This window comes from Mirounga angustirostris, unplaced genomic scaffold (genome assembly GCF_029215605.1).
Source record: "Mirounga angustirostris isolate CCGP_5_RB_7025 unplaced genomic scaffold, mMirAng1.0.hap1 SCAF_8, whole genome shotgun sequence".
Lineage (NCBI taxonomy): Eukaryota > Metazoa > Chordata > Mammalia > Carnivora > Phocidae > Mirounga > Mirounga angustirostris.
Window position 1 is genome coordinate 60219597 of NW_026991716.1, and position 24688 is coordinate 60244284.

The 24688-nt window shown below is 36.9% G+C and overlaps 1 protein-coding gene and 1 pseudogene across 1 annotated transcript in view; one reads left to right on the forward strand and one right to left on the reverse strand.

Annotated features, from left to right (window-relative positions):
• COL19A1 (collagen type XIX alpha 1 chain) overlaps positions 1-24688 on the forward strand; it is a 216228-nt gene that overhangs the window by 23935 nt on the left and 167605 nt on the right. The window contains exons 5-6 of the mRNA XM_064596956.1: positions 19372-19495; positions 20786-21061. Coding sequence (XP_064453026.1) covers positions 19372-19495; positions 20786-21061 — 400 coding nt within the window. The remainder of the gene's footprint in view (positions 1-19371; positions 19496-20785; positions 21062-24688) is intronic.
• On the reverse strand, positions 10976-19057 carry LOC123837105 (cytochrome c oxidase subunit 6B1-like; annotated as a pseudogene).

Here is a 24688-nt window from a genome sequence, read left to right on the forward strand (position 1 = left end):
TTGGGGCTAGGATGGGTGATCATCAGGTGGGGCATTTCAGCAGATAGGGCTGTACAGGTCTGTGCTGCTGTGGGCAACCTTCAGGCGTCTTCATACGTAGGCATTAAACCCTCAGCGTACAACAGGTCTGTGTTTGGCTATTCATATCCGGTAAAGAAAAGTCAATATGTATCTCTTATATAGAGAGATTTAGATGTTTTTTAACTAGTAGTAGATAACTTTAATTAAAGAATTTAAGAACGGCAACAAATTCTGTTCCAAAAATTAAGGTGCATTTTCTTTCCTGCCTTCTTCCTGACAATTTAAACTCCTGTAACTCTGTCCATGTGGCTAAAGGATTGGAGGGAAAACTTTAAAATTCACTGGAACTGAATATAAGAAGATTTAGCAAATTTTAAGTAGTTACCCTGGAAATCTTGCTGTCACATTTAGGCAATGCTATTCCCCTTTGAATATGTGTGATAATAGATATCAGCCACAACCTGACACTTAGTTTCCAACCTTTAGCTCTAAATCATTGCATGATCCCTGGGCTATCAATGTAAGTAAATTCCCTGGCTCTGCAGAGCAGAACCCTGGTACCTCTACTACAGGAAACTGGAGGGTATCTGGTTAAGCTGACTAACCAGTGTCAAGTAGCTTGGCTCATCTCCATTTACATTTCACTCATTGAGCCAAGTATGGTAGGATGCTTCTCTTGCATGATGCCATTTTGATTTTTCAATGAGACTGGAGTAAAGTTGCAGCTATTTATGTGTTTGTAAATAGGCTGCCTTGCAGAATCAGTATGGGAAAAGGCACATGCTATTTTGTATGAAAAGTGAGGATTCTTGCTGTGCCTGAGATGATTGTTATAGTTCTGTCATCTTCCAGGTGAGATTCATGAGGGGAGAGATTTAAAGAGCATGTTAGATACTTTTGGGTACCCTCAGTGCCTTGAGCCTGGCTTAATATGGGAATCCCAAGGGCGACTCTTGAAAGGGCCCTTCAGATAAACACTATTATACACTCAAAGGTGACACTGGCTCAAGGAACATCTGAGGGGCTTTATATGTTTTGTTTTATTTTATATTTGTGTCCATTTCTTCATTTCCTTGGAATAGCAAATGAAAGTATTTATTAAAAGATTCTGGGTGGTATGCTACCTAGTTTTTTGGAACTATCTTTTAGAGGAGATTTCCTTGGCTTCTTGTATCTCCAAGTTTCCCTGTCTGTGCAAAAGAAATAATTCATTATTTCTATATATATTGAGAGCTGTATCCCAGATAATCATAACTCTGATTATCTTTAAATTGTGTTTTGGCAATTATCAGGGCAAAGTGGTGAGGTTTTGCACACAAAACATGCACATACTATGGAGCTCCTTATTTTCTTGGTATAGTATAGTTCTTATCTTTCTTTAGTTGCTTCCCAGAAACATGTTTTAAATAAAAATGTCTCAAATAACAAAATAAAAATGTCTTAGTAGTTGAATATTTTAGAAAAGCTGATAAATGTTGAATTCCTGTATACTGTTGATTCTGAAGGGGCAACACTCCCTTTTTTGACTTGCCAATGGGGAAATCATTTGATTTCAAATGTAGCAGGGAAGTTAATTTCCTTGATTTATTATTGAATTCAAGGATAGTAAAGAGCCTTATTTCTTAAGTTCTGTGACTGATAGCTAGTGGCTCGAGAAGGATTCTGAGGCCATATTAGGTTCAGCAGATTAGAATGCTGTGACCCATTAGCAAAAAGAGGGAAGACAGGAGAGCTTATACGTGTTTCCAGTCGGTAGTCTCTCTGACTTAGGATGATTCCTGTGAGTTGGTGTCTTTTGCAACTGAAACAGTTCCTAAGAGTGAGGGGAAATGAGGCTATGTGTGAAAAGATAATCAAAGATAATCAACACAGATTAACTTTAATAAGATTTTATGAGCTTGCATAGTATAGCTAGACACAGTGGCATAATTGACAGATATGGTCCCCTTAGCTTGTGTTGCAAATAAATAAATCTCCAGTGAAGAGGAATCTTCTCTCTCTCTCTCTTTCATTAAATTAGTTGTTGCTTTCTGGAAGCAAGGGCTATTTAGTTTCACAGCTTTACATGGGAAAAAAAGAGCTGGTAGGAGCTATTTTCATTTGCATTTTATGTTTTTTAAAAAACATCATAACCCTCCATAAGTAGAAAATGCCAAATTATATATTTGTAAGATTGGTAGTGTTTTTTAGGAGTTGTTCAAGTTCTCTGAACCTTAACAGTTCCCTTGGAAATAATCTTAAATGTGGGGAAAGCTGCTTTGCATATTGTAGCATGATCTATACCTTGTCTGTACTAGTGTTGAAAGACTCACTCCATGCTCAGGTCTTTTCTACATGAACCTTTACATTACTTCCAGATTTTTATCATTATAAATAATGCCACAACATCTAGGAAAGTTGTTTTTCTCAGTGTTTAGAATTATTTACATAAGATTGATTTTTCACAGTGGAATTACTAGTTCATTTTTAGACATCTGGATATATACTTCTAATTATGTTTCATCATTGTTTTATCCTTCTATTCTGTATAATACCCAATGTCTTCAGTAGCATTAGACATTATCATTTAAAGATTTTGACGTTAAGTTTTGTTTTTTTCAACTAAAGGCTTGTAGCAATTACAAATAAAAGCTGTAGCTTACTATATAAGTATTAGGGGTTCCTGAAATATTTCTGTTCTGCTAAAGGGTGAATAAGAGGTAACATTCAATAGTCACTGTAGTGAATGCAGGGTAGTATAGAGCTCCCCCATTTTTAAAAAAGATTTTATGTATTTATTTGTCAGAGAGAGAGAGGCAGACAGAGGGAGAAGCAGGCTCCCCACTGAGCAAGGAGCCAGATGTGGGACTCGATCCCAGGACACTGGGATCATGACCTGAGCCAAAGGCAGACGCTTAACCGACTAGTCACCCAGGCATCCCTAGAGTTCCCCCTTTTTATCCAGTAAGCATTTAGTGAGCTCACTATGGACTGGGCACTTTACTAGGCTCTGGGATTACAATGGTGAAAGAATGTGGATCTAGTCTTGCCTTCTGGAACCTGCTGGAGAGACACATGATGCAAGGAAAAACTGCACTTCTCTCTTGACTTGGCCAAGAAGAAACTGAGATGTGTTGCCTTCTGTCATCAAGCATCGGCCATGGGACTCAGTGCCACCACCCCTTCTCTTAGAAAGGCTAAACTTTCTTTAGCATCCCACACAAGGCTGATTTTCAATCTTTCCCTCATAAGGGCTGGTTTTCTAACCCATCTTTCATTTTTATTGTTCTTTGGGACCTCTCCAAGTTCTCAAAACCCAGTTAGATTCTGTGGCTCAAAATGATGTTTAGAACTACTGAAACTTCTAATTTCAGGAGGATTACTTCACAATTCCATTAAACTATAGAGAATGACTATTTATGCATCCCTTGGGTTTTCATATGGGCCATCCTATCATTTTGTAGAGAAGAAGTTTCCCATGTAAGGAAAAGTGACTTAATTAAAAAGTTGTCCAACTGTTTATATGAGATTGAATGACTCTTACACATAATTCTTATGTTATCACTGTATTTCCTTAATTATAGTTTGTCACACCAAAAATGTGAGGTGAATCATTAAGTCATACATTCTTTTTTAAAATATATTTTTAAGGATTTCATTTATTTATTTGTCAGAGAGAGAAAAAGAGAAAGAGAGAGCACAAGCAGGGGGAGCAGCAGGCAGAGGGAGAAGCATGCTCCCTACTGAGCAAGGAGCCCTATGTGGGACTCGATCCCAGGACACTGGGATCGTGACCTGAGTTAAGGCAGACACTTAACTAACTGAGCCATTCAGGCGTCCCTAAGTCATACATTCTTTTTTATTATTATTATGTTATGTTAATCACCATGCATTACATCATTAGTTTTTGATGTAGTGTTCCATGATTCATTGTTTGTGTATAACACCCAGTGCTCCATGCAGAACGTGCCCTCCTTAATACCCATCACCAGGTTAACCCATCCCCCCACCCCCCTCACCTCTAGAACCCTCAGTTTGTTTTTTGGAGTCCATAGTCTCCCCCTCCAATTTCCCCGCCTTCATTCTTCCCCTCCTGCTATCTTCTTCTTTTTTTTTTTTAACATATAATGTATTATTTGTTTCAGAGCTGTACCTCTGAAATAAGTCATACATTCTTAAGATGAAAAGAAAACCCTGATAGGTTCACAATTACTGAATTCTTTAATTCATACAATATAACCAAATTACATATATTAGATAGAACAGAATTTTAAGAGAATGATTATGCAGATTTTAAGACTGCATGGAAATATTTACATCCCCAACCCAAGAACCAATCACAAGAATCTGTTATTTTTTTCTGAAACATTTAGGAATGCTGATATATTCTGGTAACAAATTGCTTTGTATAGAAATGGCTACTAAAATGTAATATAATATGAAATATTATTAGTTTAGTATTTCCATTTACCAGTTTTGGAAACATTTAATATTATCATCAAATTTAAAGAAGTTGTGATTTTTGTCCTTCAGATTTCATATAATTCAATAGTGTTTAGGGAATGGTAAAGAGTATCAGTAATTGATCATATGTGTAGAGATTCTACAATATTCATACCCATTTTATTTTATTTTTGTTTTATTTTATTTCATTTGTTTTATTTCAGAAAGAACATTTAACATGCTATCTACCCTCTGAACACATTTTTAAGTGTACAATATATATTTGTTATTGACTATAGGTGCCATGTTATACAGGATGTCTTTAGGGCTTATTTCCCATTTTATTATGGCTAATTGTATGAAATTATCTTATCTTAAAATGTCTTTATGCCAGTTACCTTGAGAGTAGTGAGGTGCCAGTTAAATATACTACTTAGGAGTCATAATAATACAAATGTCATCATAAAGTAATAATATTAAGGTGTTCTGTTTTGGTAATTACTTGGGCCAGCTTGACAGGCATTGATTAATCTACTGTTAGATTATATATTTGATTTTTCTTCCCTCTTCACTCATCTTTTTATTCAATAAATCAAATCTTGTAAGCGATAGCAGAGCTTTTGCTTGGGTGGGAGTTGTAAGTATATATCTGTGGAGTGTGCACTGCAGGTTTTCAGAGTATAGAAAAGAAAGAAGGCACCTACTTCAAGTCATCATTAATCTTATTTGACCCATAAAATGCTGTGAGGATTAATTAATTATTAACCTTAGGTGGTTGCACATGTATTGCTTCTATAATGGCTATAAACTTAAATTTAAGCATGATCTTAAATTTATAAATTAGCCAGAGAATTGACTATAGTAATGCATGATGTTTTGTTATACTAGTGCTTAAGAATAACTTTTTAAGAACTTGACAGGTTTTTTGTAGATTTATCAGACTCTGTGTTTTGTAAAATAGCACTGGATAGTCTAATCTCCATTCTCAGACACAGAATCAGATAGTGAAATTCAATTTTAATTTCAATGATAAACTTTGAAATGTATGTCAATCAAGGAAGAATAATTGTGTCAGCTAATAAACTATTAATTTATTATCATTTCAATTCCTTCAACTTAACCATGAAGGGTAATCAGAAAATATGCAGGGTAGCCAAGAGGTGCTTATGTTATTTTATGTGACTCACATAAACTTGCTATACCTTGTCTATTGCCTCATTTTAATTAACACTTACATTTCCTAAAATACATGTGTTCCAGATTAGGTGAAATTTTTATAATTTTAAGCTAAAAGTAATATATTTGAATAATTAATAATTCCTCTCACCATGGCTATATCCATGTAATTTAGAAAAATCACAAGTTCAGTGAAAATTTCAATTAATATGGACATGCGTGGTAGTGCTGGGCAGAATTATCTGTTTGGTTGAAAACGAGATTGAATTGGCCAGATGTTTTGCAGCAAAGGTATTTCTCATATGTGAACCATCTCCCATCTCAGCTTCTTCTTTCTGCTTCAGAATTTCCCTGCCTTAGCTGTCCTCTCTAGAGGCAACCCTTCTGTTTTAACCCCTTCACTTGTGCTCTTAATCTTCTCCTGCCAGCCTCCTCTAATACCTAGATCCACCCATGATCCCCTTCACTCTTCTGTTTTCAGTGTCCCTCTCCACAGTATCCTGGCCTCTTAGTCTACAAATATATACTTAATCCCTTTCTGTTCTAGAAACATTTTCCTTTGACAATCCTTTTTACTCCCAAACTTCCCAAAGGAATAATGTTACTGACTACTTTTACTTCCTCACACATCCCTTAACCCCCTTATATCTCACCAGGGCTTCTTGAACACTGTGGAAATTTCTTTCAAAGTTGCTAGTGACCACTGTCCTGTCTCGAATATCCCTGACCTAAGTATTTCTGTACACTGCCTTTCTGTACCCATTTCTCTCTGTCATATTTCTGCCCGTCATTTTTGCTGATTTGAATCTTATATATCCTAGAAAGTTTAGTACACACCCTACCTTCTAAACACAGTCCTCCCTGATGTCTGCAAGCAAAATTCCTTCTTTTTGAGTGGTTCAATATACTTTTCATGTAATGCTGATCTCATTCTGGCTCAGATAATCTAAATGTTCCCAGGTCTCATTAGTATTAAGTTCAAATGATGTCATATTAACATCAGTGCCTAAATTGTGATGATTCCTACTTTCTACCTGCACAGCTGTAGAACCTCAGCCCCCTCTTAAAAACAACTCTTGTTATTTTGGGAGCCCCAAGAGTGTTGCATATGTGCTCATGTTCAAAAGAAAGTACACTCTTGTCCATGTATTCTAATCTCCTTGTTTATGCACGTCACCCTTGCTTTTACTGGGAGTCCTCTCCATGAAAATGCCCCTTCATGGGCCCTAGCCAACTCCTATTCATGGCTGCTCATCCTCAGCCCTCGGGTACCAGAGTTGCTCTGTGGCTTACAGATGAGTGGGGTGTGTGTTTACGCTCTGAAGGGTGAAGGCATCAGTTCAATGATCCTCTAACTGTCACCTGGATCTCAAGTCTATGCCCAAGGCACAGGGCTGCACAGTGTATTTAACAAATGTAATTCAGTCAGCTCCTGGCATTCTTTTTTCTGTGGCACTCAAAAAGATATGGACTAGGCATTCCTCCCTATTATCTTTACATTTCTATCTCTCTTCTAATTTACCCATGATAAGAATATAAAATTCCCTTTGCGGGCGCCTGGGTGGCTCAGTCGATTAGGCATCTGCCTTCAGCTCAGGTCATGATCCCAGGGTCCTGGGATTGAGTCCCGCATCGGGTTCCCTGCTCAGCGGTGAGCCTGCTTCTCCCTCTCTCACTCCCCCTGCTTGTGCTCTCCCTCTCTCTCTCTGTCAAATAAATAAATAAAATCTTTAAAAAAATTCCTTTTGTTTATGAGGTATACAGAATAAATATTTTATAATATACCGTCCCTATTATTTCTTAGTTCAGCTCTGATGGCCGTGAAAGAAGAAATTCTAACGAAGTATTTCATTTGATTCCCAAATGACACGGAAGACTCACTACATGCCAGGCACTGAGGACTTAAAGATAAATAAAGACATGGTCCCTGGTGTTGAGTTATTTATGTCTGGGAAGATAGATATATTGACAATTAGCTGTTATGGAATATAGTAGCAATCTTTAGATGTAGGTATACAGATGAAGAGATGAACAGAGAAAGCCATTTTGAAGGAACTAGGGAAAGCTTCACAGAGGATGTGTAAGGTAGAGGCTTGAAGGGTAAGTACAGATTTGCCAGGTGAGCCAGGGGGCCAGTGTGTGGTAGTTGGAGTATCATTTAAAGGTCAAGGTAGTTTGAAGAATGGTGAGAAATCCTGTGTGGTAGTGAACACAGGTGGCAAGAGTATCTGTGGGGTGGAGGAGGCTGAAAATGGAGGCTAAGATGCTGTTCTGAGTGGACTTATGTGCAAGGCTAAGGGGTTTGAACTTTATATAAAAAATACAGTGAAAGGAGAAAGATTTCAACGATCTGAAGAGAAGCCACAGTATATCAATTATACCTCAATAAAACTGTTTAAAATAAAGTGAAGGTGTGAGAGCAATAGCATTACATTCTAGAAAACAAAGGAAGGAAGGAAGGAAAGAAGGAAGAAAGAAGAAAGAAAGAAAGAAAGAAAGAAAGAAAGAAAGAAAGAAAGAAAGAAAGAAAGAAAGAAAGAAAAGAAAGAAAGAAAGAAAAACAGCTGAATATATGCCCCTGGGAAAATCACAGCTTTCAGTTAGGTCCAAAAAATCCTGAGGCAGAAGGCAAGCCCCCAGACTCAGGAAGGACACTTCAGTTTTCAGAGGACCACTTTGGGGTGGGGTCTGACCCAGGATTTATGTTCTTTTTTGGGTGGAGACGTCTGAAAAAATTAGCCTTCCAAGCCTTTCTGAAGAGCAGCCCTAGAGAGGTCCATCCTTGATTTTCATTATCTGAGTGTCATATAGCAGAAGGGCTTGTTTTCAATGGGAAGTTATTTACAATGTCAGGATGAACAAGTGCTAATCATAACAGACATATGATTATCAGAGAGTCATCCAAGCTTTGTTTTCCCACTAACAATCTATCTGTCTGAATCCCCTTAGTAAGCAAGCACAAAAAGGCTAAGATTTCAGAGTCTGTGTCTGTGGAGCTCAAAAATCACCCACCCAGCTTGCGGCGAAGGCATTTCAGACAAACCTTCCAGGCCCTGCTAGCCAAATTGCTTGTAACGTGACAGGTGATGGTGGGTGTCAGCTGGGAAAGAAATGACTTACTATAAACTCCAAGCATCTCTCACTACACTCTCAGGAAATGTAACTTGTATCATATTTCTCTTCCTGGAAGATATTCAGCAAGTCAAAGGCCCCATTGATACTTGTAAACACGGAAGTTCTTCATAAACTCTTCCTCATGCTTATTTAGAATGGAAGCATTAATTTAGAAGCCAGTTCTTGATATTTAAAAATAGATTTTTTTCCAGTTAGCCATTTCATTTTAATAGCAAAAAAGTAAACAGCATAATAATTAGTAAATATTTTAATTGCTAAATATGATCTGGAAAACTCACTTCATCCCTACCAAAATAGCCCTTTTGAAAAAAGGGCTTTGCTTCAAGCCTTGTGCTATGAGCTAGTTGAAGAATTACCTTTGGAACTGTTGTAATTAGTAACTAAATTTTTTAAACACTTTGCTATCCAAATATATAGCATGCTTGATTTTGGGAAAACCATATACAAAATGAAATTTCTCTAGAATAATTATGTTCTCTTTTCAGTTTATGAGCATTGAAATTATGAAAGCTTTTTACTCTTTACATCTCCTTTTTTTTTTACCTTTCACTTCTTGCCTCACATTCCTTATTATTTAGTTAGGTAAAAGAACAAAAAAGAAACTGGCAGTCATGTTTTTTTCTTACTAATCCTCTTTTATTCTGCAGTTTGGTTTTTGTCCTTTATTTTTTCTATACATGAGACAGAGATGTCACTTGCCCTATTACAAACTATGGTCCTTCTAGGAATACTGAACAAATACATCAACTTGAACTTGCTGTACAATGAAATTACCAATTACTTAATATACAAAGATGTAAATAAATTTATGAGCTTCATTATGGTCTTTATTTTTCTTGACAAGAAACCACCAGGGCCTAGTCATGGAAAATAAATGAGATCCACTCCCTGATTCCACCTCCCCCCTATAAAACAACTTTATCAATAAGTATTTGCACACACTTTAAAGGAGTGAATTATTTTTTGTTTTGTGATTTTTCATGCTTACAGTGCTCCCCATCTAGAAGGGAGTATGAAAAAGCAGTTTATCCATTTAAGGTAGTTCTTACTGGTTTCTCATTAACTGGACAGGCATTCCTGGCTGTCAGCTGACATCCTTCTGTCCCTGAGAGACCAGACTTCAACTTTATTAAGTTAACTTTGTGTATAGCTATGTTTGACATTGATTTCACACCTCAGGGGATGAATGGGATAGAAGCTTACACTTACACATCCCCATGCCAGGAAAGCATTAATGTAGGATCAGTGCTAAAGGTTCTCCTTCCATAATCATTTGAAATAGTCACATTTATGATAATTATTTTCACTTTTTAAGGAATTGTTGGTCTTCTTTGTCAGGTTACCATTCTATTGATGTTCTTCCTAAGGTATTAAAATCCCAATATATTTTCTCACCAGTAGGATAAACACCAAGGCACTTTTTATCAGAACACTTCATGCTTTTCTTCACATTGCATAATAATTAGTATATATGCTATTCTCATAATTTTTACTACTTCCTGAAAATTGTACTCATTTTTTAAAAAAATGCTTGGTGATAAATCCTAATTTTTCTAAGAAATGATCTCTAAGGAATATAGAAAAAATACTCCTGACTAGTTATCACCTTTGTAGCATGGATATCTTTCTTAAAACCCAACAGATCATAGCCCTCTTTTGAAGATATTACTGTGTAGTTTCAATACATCCTGATCTGTGCTCAAAGTATGATTAAGGGAAGGAACTGTAATGATCTTCCCTTCATGGTTACTGGTTACCTAAAATATGCAAATGTCATAATGAATGCTTTGCTCTGAGTGCCAAGTATAATTTATTGTTGTTAAATATTACCATGATTGTAAACATTTTAACTATTCATTTCTTGATACTAATATTTGATATTTATATTCCCCTTCCCCCATCTTACCTAGTACTCAGAAAAGTAGTTTTTTTCCCTCCCCTAGAGTTGCATAACATTACTTTTAAGTCAGGGCAGTAATGATGAGGGAAATTTTATTCTTAACCCAGAGGATGCAAGCAACTTGATATACTGGAAAAAACTGACCTTGGAATTAGAAGTCCCGAGTTCAAGTTCCATCCTGACCTCTGTCTGGCAGAGTGACGGTGGGGGCAATTATTTAACCTCTGTGGCTTTAATTTTTCATTTATGAAATGAGATGGTTGATCTAAATCACTCTAAAAGTTCGCTTCAGCTTTACGACCATAGAACTACAGGAAACTATTAATGTGTGGCTTCTTCATTTGAAACATTTTCAAACACTGAAGACTTCTGCTGAAGGACACTTTTGATGAAATCTTCCTGGGGCAGCTGTTCAATTTTGCTATAACCTGTAGAGATTTTAAATTTCTTTTTGAAAAAAGAACACTGATTGTGTTTGTGCATGGACTCATTTTGTGTCAAGCTGTTTGATTGACCTGCTTTACATCATATGGAGCTTGATTTTTTTCCTTCTGTTTTCCTGCTGAACGTGATGGGTCATAGTCTTAAAGACCTTAACTTTAAAGCATTACACAAATATAGTGTTTTGCACATGCCAGGACTGGTCATATATATCATGGTGGATTTTCCATTAATGGAACAAATTTTTATTTGTGCTTCCTATATGCCAGATACCAGTCTAATGGTTGATTTAGAGCAACAAGTCTGGCAGAGACCCTATTTTCATGGAAATCACATTCTAGTGGTTGCAGACAGGCAATACATGTGTAAACCAATATATATATATATATATATATTTTTTAAGTTGGGTAGTTATAAGCCTATGAAGAAAATAAAACAAGGTAATATGTTAGGGAGTAACTGAAGTGAGAACAGCTGTTGACCTTCCAGAAGAAGTGACATTAGAGCTAAGACCTAAATAGCAAGGAGAAGCCATCTAAGTGACAACTTCTGGGAATGACCATCCTGTGTTTTGAGAAAACAGGAAGTACAAAGGCCCAAGACCTCAATGAGCCTGATGTGCTCAAGGAACAGAGTTCGGGTCACCTCACCTGGAGTATGGGTGTCACACAGAGACTGGAATAGGAGATGACGTGTCAGAGAAGGCAGGGGTCAGAACAGATAAAGCCTTGTGAGCCATGATCAAGGATGTGCACATTTTATTCTAGGAACCAAAGGACATTGTAGGAAGGCTGTAAGTAAGGGAGGGATGTGGTCTGATTTACATTTGAAAAGGGCATCCTACAGGGCTAGCCCGTAATGGAGGGGCAAGAGGGAGAACAAAACCATCACAGGAGTCCTGAGGAAAGAAGGTGGCAGCTTGGACTAGTGAGTGACAGTGGAGCTAAAGAGAAGTAGAGAGAGTTGGGATCTATTTTGGTGGTAGAAACAGTAAGACTTGCTGATGGTTGGATATGATGGAGGAAAATAAAGGAAAGGTAAGATTCAAGAATGACTTTTAGGCTGGAGACGATTGGCCATGCCTTTTATGGAGATGTGGAATTCTGGTAAAGGGATGTGTTGAATGAAGTTCAATTTCAGTTATTTAATTAGAGATGCCTTTAAAATCCAAGTGGAGAGGCCCAGTAGAGAGTTAGGCATGTGAGTTGACAGCACAGGCAAGGAAAATTGTCAAGGTTTGTCTTGGTTCCATCTCCCCTTTGGCATCACCTTTGTTTTTGGAACTTTCTTCTCATACTCCCAGTGCCTTAAGATGATGTTTGTGTTGCCTAGGGATCAGGACAATGACATTTCAGTCTTCTAACTCAGGGGCATTTCCTGCTCTGGATTTATTCCTCCCTCTCTGTGTCTTCTCTGTTAACTTCCTTGCTTTATCACAATCTCATAGATCTCTGTTCTGTTCTTTCCAAGGTGAGAATTAATTATTAGACCATTTGTTAGTATTATGTGACCAGTTTCTAGGGACTATTTTAGTGGTAACAGAGCTTATGTTTTATAAACACAAGCATTTTCCAGAGAGGAAGAAAGCTCTAATAGTAGAGTATTAGGTGTTTTGGCTTGTCAATGAAAGTACTTCATGGTTAGGGAGAATCTCTGCATTCATACCATGTATACAAAAGACAGTGAATGTACAATCTTATTTAATAACAATTACACATACACAGAATGATTACGTGTTTTCTCCACCTCATGCCAAGATCTTTCCTGTAATACAGATATGTTTTAGACATCATTATTTTATTTATATTTCTTAAAGGCTTAAAATAAATTCTGACCAGCAAAGGATTTTTCATTAATCAAGTGAGAAAGAAGATCTAGAGAATGTGAGCAGTATGCTACGTAGTACAAATATAGCCCATTCTTAAAGTCCTGTGCAGTGAATTCCTTCATGTTTAATAAAATGTTCATTTGTATCCAACTTCATGAGTACAGGGACTAGTACTTTGTAATTAGATATTCTGTTTGAAGCATATGGAGAAAATATCAGGAAAAGTGTATTTTCATTTGAAGTTTCTTTCATCTTGTCCTACTGCTTCAGTGACTGAACCATTCTGAAGGCTTTAGATTGGGAGTTATAGACTTCTGTGACTTTTTACCTCCATAATAGAAAAAAAATAATATTTGTTATTGTTAATTCTCCCTCATTTCTGACCTTGAAGAATATCAGATTAATTTATAGTTCACTTTAAAGAACAGGATTATTTTTTCTAACCTGAAAATAGTAGTGTTGTTTTACAAATGATCATTAATACAATTTATGCTCACTGTAAAGATTGAGGAAGTAGTGAAAATATAAAGAAGGAAATTTAAAAATCTCTCTTAATTTTAACACTGAGAGGGAAGTACTGTAATGTTAAAATCTTTATGAAATCAGTTTTTTAGCGGGGTCAAATCTCACTGGTTCTCAGAGCTGGACATTGCCTTCTGCCATAGCTATACTATGTTATAAGAAGCCCTACTTCTGATTCTCTGCCACTTCCCTTACAGTTTAATAGTGTTTCTTTCCATTTGATGATGGAACAGAGGGCTGCTATACATAGAGAACATCAGAGAGCAGGTGAAAACTATATTTTAGATTTTTTTCAACACTGAAATAAATTACAAGTTCAAAGGAGTCTAAAATATGTGAATTACAAGGCTTCAGAGACACTCCAGATTATATCTAGAACTAGTGCTCTCAGGGGCTAAGTGTAAAGAGGACTCCGCAAGCAGCAAATTTCCTTTGGCACCTTTGGATAATTTGGAATGACTTTAGTTTGGCTCTCAGTGACTTTTACTTAGTCACATTAAAAAAATTGATTTTAGATTGAACATTTTGTTTATTTGGTATATTTCTACTCTCACCTGTCCATGAATATTTAGGTGACTTTCATTAATGTGAAGAAAAGTAGACAGTGGGAAATAAAGGATTAATTACATGTAAATTTCACTAAACTTTGAGCTCTTCAAATATAGGTTAGTATCAATTTATGTGGATGATTTTTCCATTTACAGCACTGAACTACAATGTGTATGAAATGGAGGGAAGGTAGAAAATAACCCAATGATAATTTCTAGCCATATATATATATATATATGAATTAATTTGGCAAGTAAGGATCAACAATATTTTTCTTAATGGGAATATCACTGAATAAGCAGTGGATAGAATTTCTTATAGGAAATTACACTCCATTCAAAAATATTCAAGCATGGATATCTTACGCAGAGCAAGCTGTCATTATATCTCTCTGGTAACAGACCAGTAATCCAATATGGCCTCTTTTATAATAGAAACTTTGGCAAGACCCAGTGAAATTATTCTGTATCACATTAAGTGTGCTTGTGCAGTATAAACAAGAAACATAGTCTATAAGAGCTGATACATTTTATAATATACTGTTTTTAAAATAGAGAAATTTTCCTTCAAAATTTACAATTTTGGCAAGCAAAATCATTTTTGGCTTTGAAAGTAAAGCAAGAATTATTGAAAGGAAAATACAGTAATTATAAGGATTTTTATCCATTATAAACTTAGACTAAGAAAAAATCAGTTTTTCTGTAAACATAACTAAATTTACTTCAGTGTATTAAGATTGTATTTATTGTATATTAACATTATTAATATTAATAATATTTTGGTTTATTATTTTTTGTTACAGAAGGAACCTTTCATGAGATATATTTTCAATTTTGAATTAGATTGTAAATTTTTGAAAAATAATTATATTTATGAAATATTATGAATTATTTAAAAATATGAAATAGTAAAAAACTCTATCAAAATTAAGTGCATCTGTTTCATTTGCTAGGTCACTCATTCTTTAACAAACAGTTATAGAGTGCCCTGGTGGCACTGCACTTGGGCTTTGTGGGTGATACAAAGAAATGCTTCCTTGCCTTCAAAAGCTTCCAATCTCATGAAGAGATGGGACAGGTGACTTTATGTCCAAAATCCTAACTAGTAAGAAGAAAGGTGTTTTCATGATTTTTTGCTTTGTCACATCAAGTGTGCCAACATAAGCAGTCACTGTTTTCGCTTCATTTGCACAGTGTTGGTCTGGACAGTGTTTATGAAAAATCTGAGTCGATTGACAAAATGAAACTCTAAACTTTTCAGATAAAAATCTGAGTAATTTAGCGTCTCTTGAAAAATAGGATCGGGGCGCCTGGGTGGCTCAGTTGGTTAAGCGACTGCCTTCGGCTCAGGTCATGATCCTGGAGTCCCTGGATCAAGTCCCACATCGGGCTCCCTGCTCGGCAGGGAGTCTGCTTTGCCCTCTGACCCTATCCCCTCTCATGTGTTCTCTCTCATTCTCTCTCTCTCAAATAAATAAATAAAATCTTTTAAAAAAAAAGAAAGAAAAATAGGATCATCTGGCAACACTGGGCCCACATTCCCATAAGGTAACAATTGGCTGGAGCTAAGCAGCAGCTGCCCCCTATAGATGGGTTGGGCTCTTATTTTCCCCCAGGTAACACTTGTGACCTCTACATGAGGATGGGTGTCGGTTGCTCTTATTAACTCACTTCCTCCGTTTTGTGTGTGTGTGTGTGTGTTTAAGATTTTATTTATTTATTTGACAGAGTGAGCACAAGCAGGGGTTAGTGGCAGAGGGAGAGGGAGAAGGTCCCCACTGAGCAGGGAGCCTGATGCGGGGCTCAATCCCAGGACCCCAGGATCATGACCTGAGCAGAAGGCAGACGCCTAACCAACTGAGCCAACCAGGCACCCCTGTTTTGTTTTGTTTTATTTTATAAAAGTCTTAAGAGGAGAGTGAAATTTTCTTATATGCATATTTTTTTTTAAAGATTTTTTATTTATTTATTTGAGAGAGAGAGAATGAGAGAGCACATGAGAGGGGGGAGGGTCAGAGGGAGAAGCAGATTCCCTGCCGAGCAGGGAGCCCGATGCGGGACTCGATCCAGGGACTCCGGGATCATGACCGGAGCCGAAGGCAGTCACTTAACCAACTGAGCCACCCAGGCGCCCTCATTTAATACTTATTGAGTACCCACCTTGTGCAGGCACGGCTCTAGATGCCAGGAACAAGGTGAATAGTATAGACAACCAACCTCAGGAAACTTACGTTCCAGTTTCCTGGCTGGGTCCTATACGCCTGTGGTTGTGACTCCTGGTTTATATCAATGAGGAAAGGATATCTTCAGTGTTAAAACCTTTAGAAGGATTGAGGGGAATGGAGATTGAGAAGAGGCCAGTAGATTAGCTGATTGGAAATGCTTTTAGAATGCAAGAGAGTTAAGGACTAAGTGGGTAGTAACAATGCAGATATTAAGATATTTGTGTAAGAAGGTTCGTGAATAGATGAGAGGGTGATACAATGATGTAGCAAGGTTGAAGGAAGTTTTGTCTACTTTGTAGCAGGGGAGGATATGCATCTGTTTCTAAACCAAGATTAAAGGGGCATTGGAGAGGGAAAGGTTAAAGAGTTGAAAGGACTTTTAACCTTCTAAAATGCAAAATTGACTGTAGAAAGGGAGTTGGAACAAAGAGAAAGAAAGATTACAATACATTCTTTGAATACAAAAAGCAGTTGGAAGATGTTAGAACCTATGTTTTGCTGGGCTGGCTAGTGAGATGTGGGCCAGTTGACTTCAGTGGACACCTGAGAGACTTATCACTTGGGGGAACCAGCCTCTGCAGAAACTGGTGAGGGATGTGTGTGTGGGTGTAGTGTACCTCCTTTTTCCTCCTACAACCAGACAAAAGGTGAGAGGTTTATTAGACTTATTATTGAGAGAAATTGAGCCAGAGAGCCTCCAGATGCAAGGTAAGCAGGATAGTGAAGGCAGGAAAGAGGCATGGCACCAAAAACAGAGGGATGAAACAAAATTCTGTACCAAACTGTGCCTGCTCTGCTTCTAGAATGCCTGCATCCAGGTGAATACTCTTTACCAAGTAGGACATAGGAAGATTCTTCTTTGGAGAAACTGAATGTCCTTAGAAAACTAATCTTTCTACATTCACATTTGAGGGACTTGCAGTGAAATCCGCCAGCTGATCATGCTATGCAGTGAAGTTGTTCATTGATACACTGTGACACATACATGAAGCTTGCAATCAAAGTTCAGTGCTTCTTCCTTAATTACATATGGATTATAAAAAACCATCAGAAATTAGAGTGTAGCTTCCAGCATGGAAGAGAGAGGCCAAACTATCAAACAGGAAACACTAATCTGGATGAAATGAAGATATTCAAGGATGCAGAGAGAAACATTAAAAAACCCACCTAATTGATTATATCAGGGATTTAAAAATATTGCATTCAGGATAATTTTTAAAAGAGAACAAAAGAGAATCCTGGTAATAAGAAAATAACAAAAATTGGTGTTGCATAGATGGATTGGAAAATAAATCAAGGAAATATCCCAGAAAGTAGCATAGTAGAATAGATTGTTAAGAGACTATGGACTCTGAAAAACAAACTGAGGGTTCTAGAGGGGAGGGGGATGGGAGGATGGGTGAGCCTGGTGATGGGTATTAAAGAGGGCACGTTCTGCATGGAGTACTGGGTGTTATATGCAAACAATGAATCATGGAATACTACATCAAAAACTAATGATGTAATATATGGTGATTAACATAACATAATAAAAAAATGAAAAAAAAAAGGTGTTAAATGGTTGTCTAAAAAACAAGTTCCCAAAAGAGAAGATAAGATTGTATAAAAAAATAATAAAAACTTACAAAAAAATTTTTTCAGTAATGTGCAATTCATATTCAAAGATGTGTTTAATACAATGAGTGGAAGCAAAATCCCAGGAAATAGTATTGTCAAATTCCAGAACACTTGAAATAAAGATATGATCCTGAAAGCATGAAGGTGGAGAGTGGGGAAAAGGAGGCAGGAAATTAGAAGAAAGATGGAGACACAAATTACTGCATGTGGGGGTGGAGTGGGTACCTGCTGTGTGTGTTGAGGTTTCCTTTTTAAAAGGAGTTTGGATGCAACTAACTAGTTCAAAATGGTCATTTGGATGTTTGTGTTTTGGCATCACCTCTCAACTATACTTGTGCTCACCTTGAGGTTTATAGGTGGTCCCAAAGAGAAATGGCAGGCATCAAAGCCACATTGTTTTGTTATCTATTTATTTATTTGGGTACACAGGAAGGTTTTTGTTTGTTTGTTTGTTTACTTTTTATGTAAGCTCTACACCCAGTGTGTGACTCAAACTCACAACCATGAGATCAAGACTCCCATGCTTCACCAACTGATAAACCAGGTGCCCCCACAAGAGTTTTTATTATACTATTTTTATGTGGTTCAAAAATTACATAAGAAAAATTTTTTGAAATTGTATAGATAATAAAGGGGATATACAGATACATTTTAGCACATACAGGGGCTTGAGGCTATTTTATATAGTCATTCACTCTATTGTCTGGTATGGAGAAGGGGGTCAGTTTAATAACATAAAACAAAATGGAAAAAAACCATTACTCTGAAGTCCTTCTTACTGGTCAAGGTACTACTTCCACCCTGGCTTCTTGACTGCCCATCCAGCTCTTTTACACATACAAGGTCTTACACTTTTCCAATGAGGATTTGTTATTAATTCAGCCATGATTCAGGATCCCAGGGTGGGGATCACCATGTACCCAGGTCCCCCTTCACCAACCTGGGAGAAGGATGGAAGACAAAGTAGAGGTAGGGGGAGCCAGTTCGGATCTTCCCAGGAGATGTGCCTTCTGCCCCGTGGTTGTCCCAGGCTGACATTCAGGCTATGGGGCAGAAGGATTGTCCACACGCCAGTACCATCCACACATGGAGACATCACCTCTTTTAGCAGTGGAGGTCTGCTGTTCTGCCAGCCGTTCCTGGTCTGGTTCTGGTTGGGGAAGCAGCAGTCAAAAGAGACAGTCTGGTAGTTCCTGATTTTGGACTTGGTGTCTTCCACCATGGTGCGGACTCCTAAAGACTCCCCTGAAGCAGCTGGCAGCTCACTGTGACTCTCAGCAAAGACGCCAGAGTCAGACCGGAAGTGGAATTAGCATTCTATTTGCTTTTTAATGAACAATGTTACTTAAAGCAGTACAGTAATGGTCATTGTGAAATTTAGTTTATTAAGGGTGACTCTATAGAGAAAATTCCGTTTTAGAGACTGTTTTATTGTGATGGGAAAGAAATACCGTGTTACAAAGAACTTCATACCTAGATTTTCTTTCCTCACCATCCTCAGTGTTCTCACAATAATTCTTTGTTTTCCTTCCCCAGTAAGATATTTCCCAAAGGCCTTCCTGATGAGTATGCCATAGCAGCTATGTTTCGAGTACGAAGAAGCACCAAAAAGGAACGGTGGTTCCTGTGGCAGGTTTTAAACCAACAGAATATACCACAGGTCAGGAACCATAGAGTTGTGCTGATTAGTTTTCTCCTATGTGGTTATGCCAGGTGAATCTTGGCATGGTATGCACAAATTTGGAAGCAGATCTAGTATCGGAATTTTCTTTTAGAGGAATCATTAACAGGGACATGCAAGTATTCTCATAGTTAGGATGATCTTGCTGAGATCTGTAATATGATTCATATTTTCTCTAAAGACACTCAAACGACCCTTCTTTCAAAACTGCTTCATTGACACTAAGTCCACCTCACTAATAACTTCTTTATATCCTATCATTCCTGATATGTATTATTTTAAAATCAGTCATTCATTATTTCATTTGAAAGTCTGTAGTGAGTGAAGAGGTGGGATATAAATATTGATTCCATCAATAAAAAGTTAATGAACACATGCTACATGCGAGTTAGTGACCAAGAGAAGAGATTTTTAAAAGTGTAATTCCTTTCTTAGGGAGCATAAGGTCTAAGGGGATGGCATCTAGGAGAACAATATACTAGAGCATAATCGCAGTGTGAAAGATACAGTGGTAGAGGTAAGCTCAGAGTTGAGTGGGGACTATGGGAGCATAGAAAGGGAAGCTTCCTAAAATGGGGCACAGGGAGAAGGAATCCAGGAATACTTGTGCAAGAGATGACATGGGCAGAAAGGTGACTGTGCAAGGACTCCAGGTGGGGGGGAGATGAACCTCAGTATTACTTACTGGCACTTTACATTTGTGTTTATTTCTATACATATCCACTGAGATGTTTTTCATTTCACTGGTCTTTTAATCTGTTAATACAGTCACAATTTTATGATGGAAAGATGAACTGAACTAAGAGTATATCCTTTATGAAAAGGCATTTTCTCTGCACCATGCAAATCATCAAAGTTTCAAGAAGTCGATCTCAGTTTCCATGCTAAGAGAAGTGATCCTATTCTTATTCTTTTTAAATTAAGTAACATTTAATTCTTGAATTACTCATACAGAATTGTGTGTGTGTGTGTATATATATATATATATATATATTTAGATATACCCATACATATAAATATATACCCTCAGATGTTCTCTCAAGAAAGAAACATGTTACATTCACCAGAATGCCCCATGTTTAAAACATTTTTGTAGCTGGATATTTGCTGTTCTTTGGTATTAACAAATCTGGTAGACACAGATATCATCTAAAACATTTTGCTAAGTGCCTCAATTATACCAACATGTATCTCTAATTTTTAATTTGTGTGCTTTAGTAATTTTGAACACTGGTTTTAAAACATTTTTGCTGATTTGCATTTTTGCAGGTTTCTATAGTAGTTGATGGTGGAAAGAAGGTGGTGGAATTTATGTTCCGAGCTCCTGAGGGAGATGTGTTGAACTACATTTTTAAAAATCGAGAACTCCGTCCTTTGTTTGATCGTCAATGGCATAAACTTGGCATTGGTTTACAATCCCGGGGCATTTCACTCTATATGGATTGTAATTTAATTGCAAGCCGGCATATAGATGAAAAGGACACTGTGGACCTTCGTGGAAGGACTGTTATTGCTGCACGAGCTTCTGATGGCAAGCCTGTGGACGTGAGTTGTGATGTTGGTTATGAAATAGAACTAGAAAAGTTTCTAAATTAGATACCTTATTAAAACCTTCTTCCTTTAATTACTATGTAATACATTCCCTTCTCAACACTGTTTAAATTAGCCATCAGATGTGTGAAGCATAGCTATGTATTTCCAACTGTATTTTCACATATATTATCTTCTCTCTATTTTCTTCAGCATGTGAATTTAAAAGAACTAGGTCATGCCTTAAAAAATAAGATTATTACAATTAAATTCTTGTAAAAATGCACCACATGATACAAAACGTCAGCTTGAATAAGCTTATATGTTTTGAATAGAAAAGACTGGGAAAAGATGAACTTTAAATTAAATGGTCCCAGATTATCTGATGTTTCCACTCAAGAACAATAGACTCTTTACTCATCCTCAGAATAGCAGCAGTTTTGTATTGCAGACTATTTCTCAAAAGCCTATAATTGTTTTTAAGGTTCTACTGGACTGAAACATAACTACTAATTGTGTCAGTAGGTCATTTGGATGAGATCAAATGGCTAGCAATACCCTTTCAGATAAAAAGGTTCTTTAAAAATCATATTTGGTGTTCAGGTGATAATAGATTTATTATTGATTTCCCTAGAGAAGAAGGCCTATAATTCTAAAAAAAAAAAAAAAAATCCTAAAATAGTGAGATATCTCTAAATTTCATGACTTCAGACTTTCTTATAGGTAGAATGATGAGAAAACCCATAAAAATTACCTGAATCCAGGTCACCAATAGGAATTGCTAATGCATGTTCAATTTTTTTTTTCAAAAGTACAATTCTGTACAAATACATATTGGGCAGTGTATTTTTTCTAAATGCCCCTGTGGAAGGATTCATGATAGATAGATGATTAATAGATGGATAAATATAGTATAGGTATAAATATATATTCAGTAAAATATTTTAAACTATTTTCTCTTAGAAACAATGAACAAATCAGTGAGAATGCCATAACTAGAGCTCAGTGATGATCAGCAAAATAGGCCAGAGTAGGAAAAACCAATCATGGAGGCAAGACATCATGGCACTGTGGAGAGTGAGCTGGTTTGGGGATCAGACAGACATGGTTGTAAATCCTAGCTCATCTACTTAACTGTAATTATCTGCTAATTTATCTTGTTAGCTGTTAATTTATCTGAGTCTCAGTGTCCTCAGTTAAAAAGTAGTGTTGGTAGTTACCTACTTAGAGTTGTATAGAGTATGTGCAGTAATGCCTAGTATGTGGTTAGTTCCCTGTATATTCATTTATTTATTCAGGACCAAACACTCCATCAACCTTGGCCTGAGAGAATGGGGAAAAAAAAAAGTTAGAGTTTATTCCAACTAATGTATTTTTATTTTAAGTTTAATGCTTCTCTTTTCTCAGAGCTCTTGAAGGCTAATGGAAGGATCAAAGTCTATATGGGTAAATGGAGGCTGCCAATAATAATAACAGTATTAATTATAACACAACAATACTAGACAGACCTTTCACAAAGTTCTCTCCAAAGGCAAGGGAAGACGTGGAGACCAGCTGTTAGAGCAACAGAGATGTAACTTTCAGCAGTAGGTGGAGTGTAGGTAGACAGGGAGTCAATTCAGGGAATTCTAACAACAGTATGAGGGAGTGGCACCTGCTGCAAGTACTAAAGTTTGGGACTGGAGTTTGGAATTGGAACCTCTTATAAGACTAGTGAGAGCAAATTGGGCTCTCTTTCAAGGACTGAAAGAACTAAGCACATACTGAAATAAATTCAGAACCTTTGTGGGGAGATGGCAATGAGAGAGAAATTACTTATTGCAAGAGCAGGGTCCAGGCTCAGAGCTCACCCTCTGAAGGTTGAGGGCTGTGTCCTGTGTCTCATTAACTTCTTACCCAAGAAAATAATTGAACCCAGAACCCAGGGCTGAAACATATCAAGCATGTCCTCTAAAAAGACACAATGTAAAAATTATAGTGTTACAATCGTTTCATAGTTTAGTGAGGCATCCTACTTTTATTTCAGGGTAAAATTAAAGCCATAACCAAAATGAGGAGACAGAGGAATATGTTCCAAATGAAAGAACAGAACAAAATGACAGCAAGAGACCTAAATGAAATGGAGATAAGTAATATGCCTGATAGAGAATTTGAAATAATGGTGATAAAGATAAAGATACTCACTGGGCTTGAGAAAAAGGTGGAAAACCTCAGTGAGACCCTTAACAAAGAGATAGAAAACATAAAAAAGAATGAATCAGAGATGAAGAGCTCAATAACTTAAATTAAAAATACATTAGTTGGAATAAACTCTAACTAGAGGAAGTAAAAGAAAGGATCAGTGACCTAGAGGACAGAGTAATGGAAAGCAATCAAACTGAACAAGAGAGAGAAAAAACAATAATAAGAAAAAATAAAAATAGACTTAGGGAACTCAGTAACATCATCAAGCATAATGATATTCACATGATAGGGATTCCAGAAGGGGGAGAGAGAGAAAAGGGGACAAGAAATTTATTTGAAGAAATAATAGCTGAAAATTTCCTGAATCTGGGGAAAGAAACAGAAATCCAGATCAAGGAGACACAGAGAGCCCCCAGCAAAGTCAACCCAAGGAGGTCCACACCAAGACACATCATAATTAAAATGGCAAAAAGTAGTGATAATGAGAGAATTTTAAAAGAAGAAGAAGAAGAAGGTAGCGGGAGGGGAAGAATGAGGCAGGGGAAATCGGAGGGGTGGACGAACCATGAGAGACGATGGACTCTGAAAAACAAACAGGGTTCTAGAGGGGAGGGGGGTGGGAGGATGGGTTAGCCTGGTGGTGGGTATTGAGGAGGGCACATTCTGCATGGAGCACTGGGTGTTGTGCACAAACAATGAATCATGGAACACTTCATCTAAAAAAAAAAAAAAAAAAAAAAAAGCAGCCAGAGAAAATAGTTACATACAAGGGAAACCCCATAAGGCTGTCAGCTGATTTTTCAGCAGAAACTTTGCAGGCTAGAAGAGAGTGGCATGATATATATATTCAAAGTGTGGAAGGAAAAAACCTGCAGCCAAGAATATGCTATTGAGCAAGGCTATCATTCGAACTAGAAGGAGAGATAAAGAGTTTCCTAAACAAACAAAAGTTAAAGGAATTCATGACCACAAAACCAGTCCTACAAGAGATGATGAATGGAAAGGAAAGAGCATAAGTAGGAGTAGGAAAAGTAGGAAACACAAAAGCAGTAAAATCAATTATATCTATGAAAATCAGTCAAGGGATTCACAAAATAAAAGGATATAAAGTATAATACCATATACCTAAAAAGTGAGGGAGAAAAGAGTAAAGAATGGGTTCAAACATAAACAACCATCAACTTAATATAGATTGTTATATGCATAATATGTTATATACAAACCTAATAGAACCACAAACCACAAATCAAAAGCCACTAATAGATATGCAAAAAATAAAGAGAAAGGAATCCATGTATATCACTAAAGAAAGCCAGCAAACTGAGAGAGAATAAAGCAAGAGAAGAAAGGAACAGAGAAGAACTACAAAAACAATCATAAAACAAGTAACAAAATGCAGATAAAGACATTACAAAAGAAGAGATCAAGGTAATGCTCATTTCAGACCTAAAGACACGT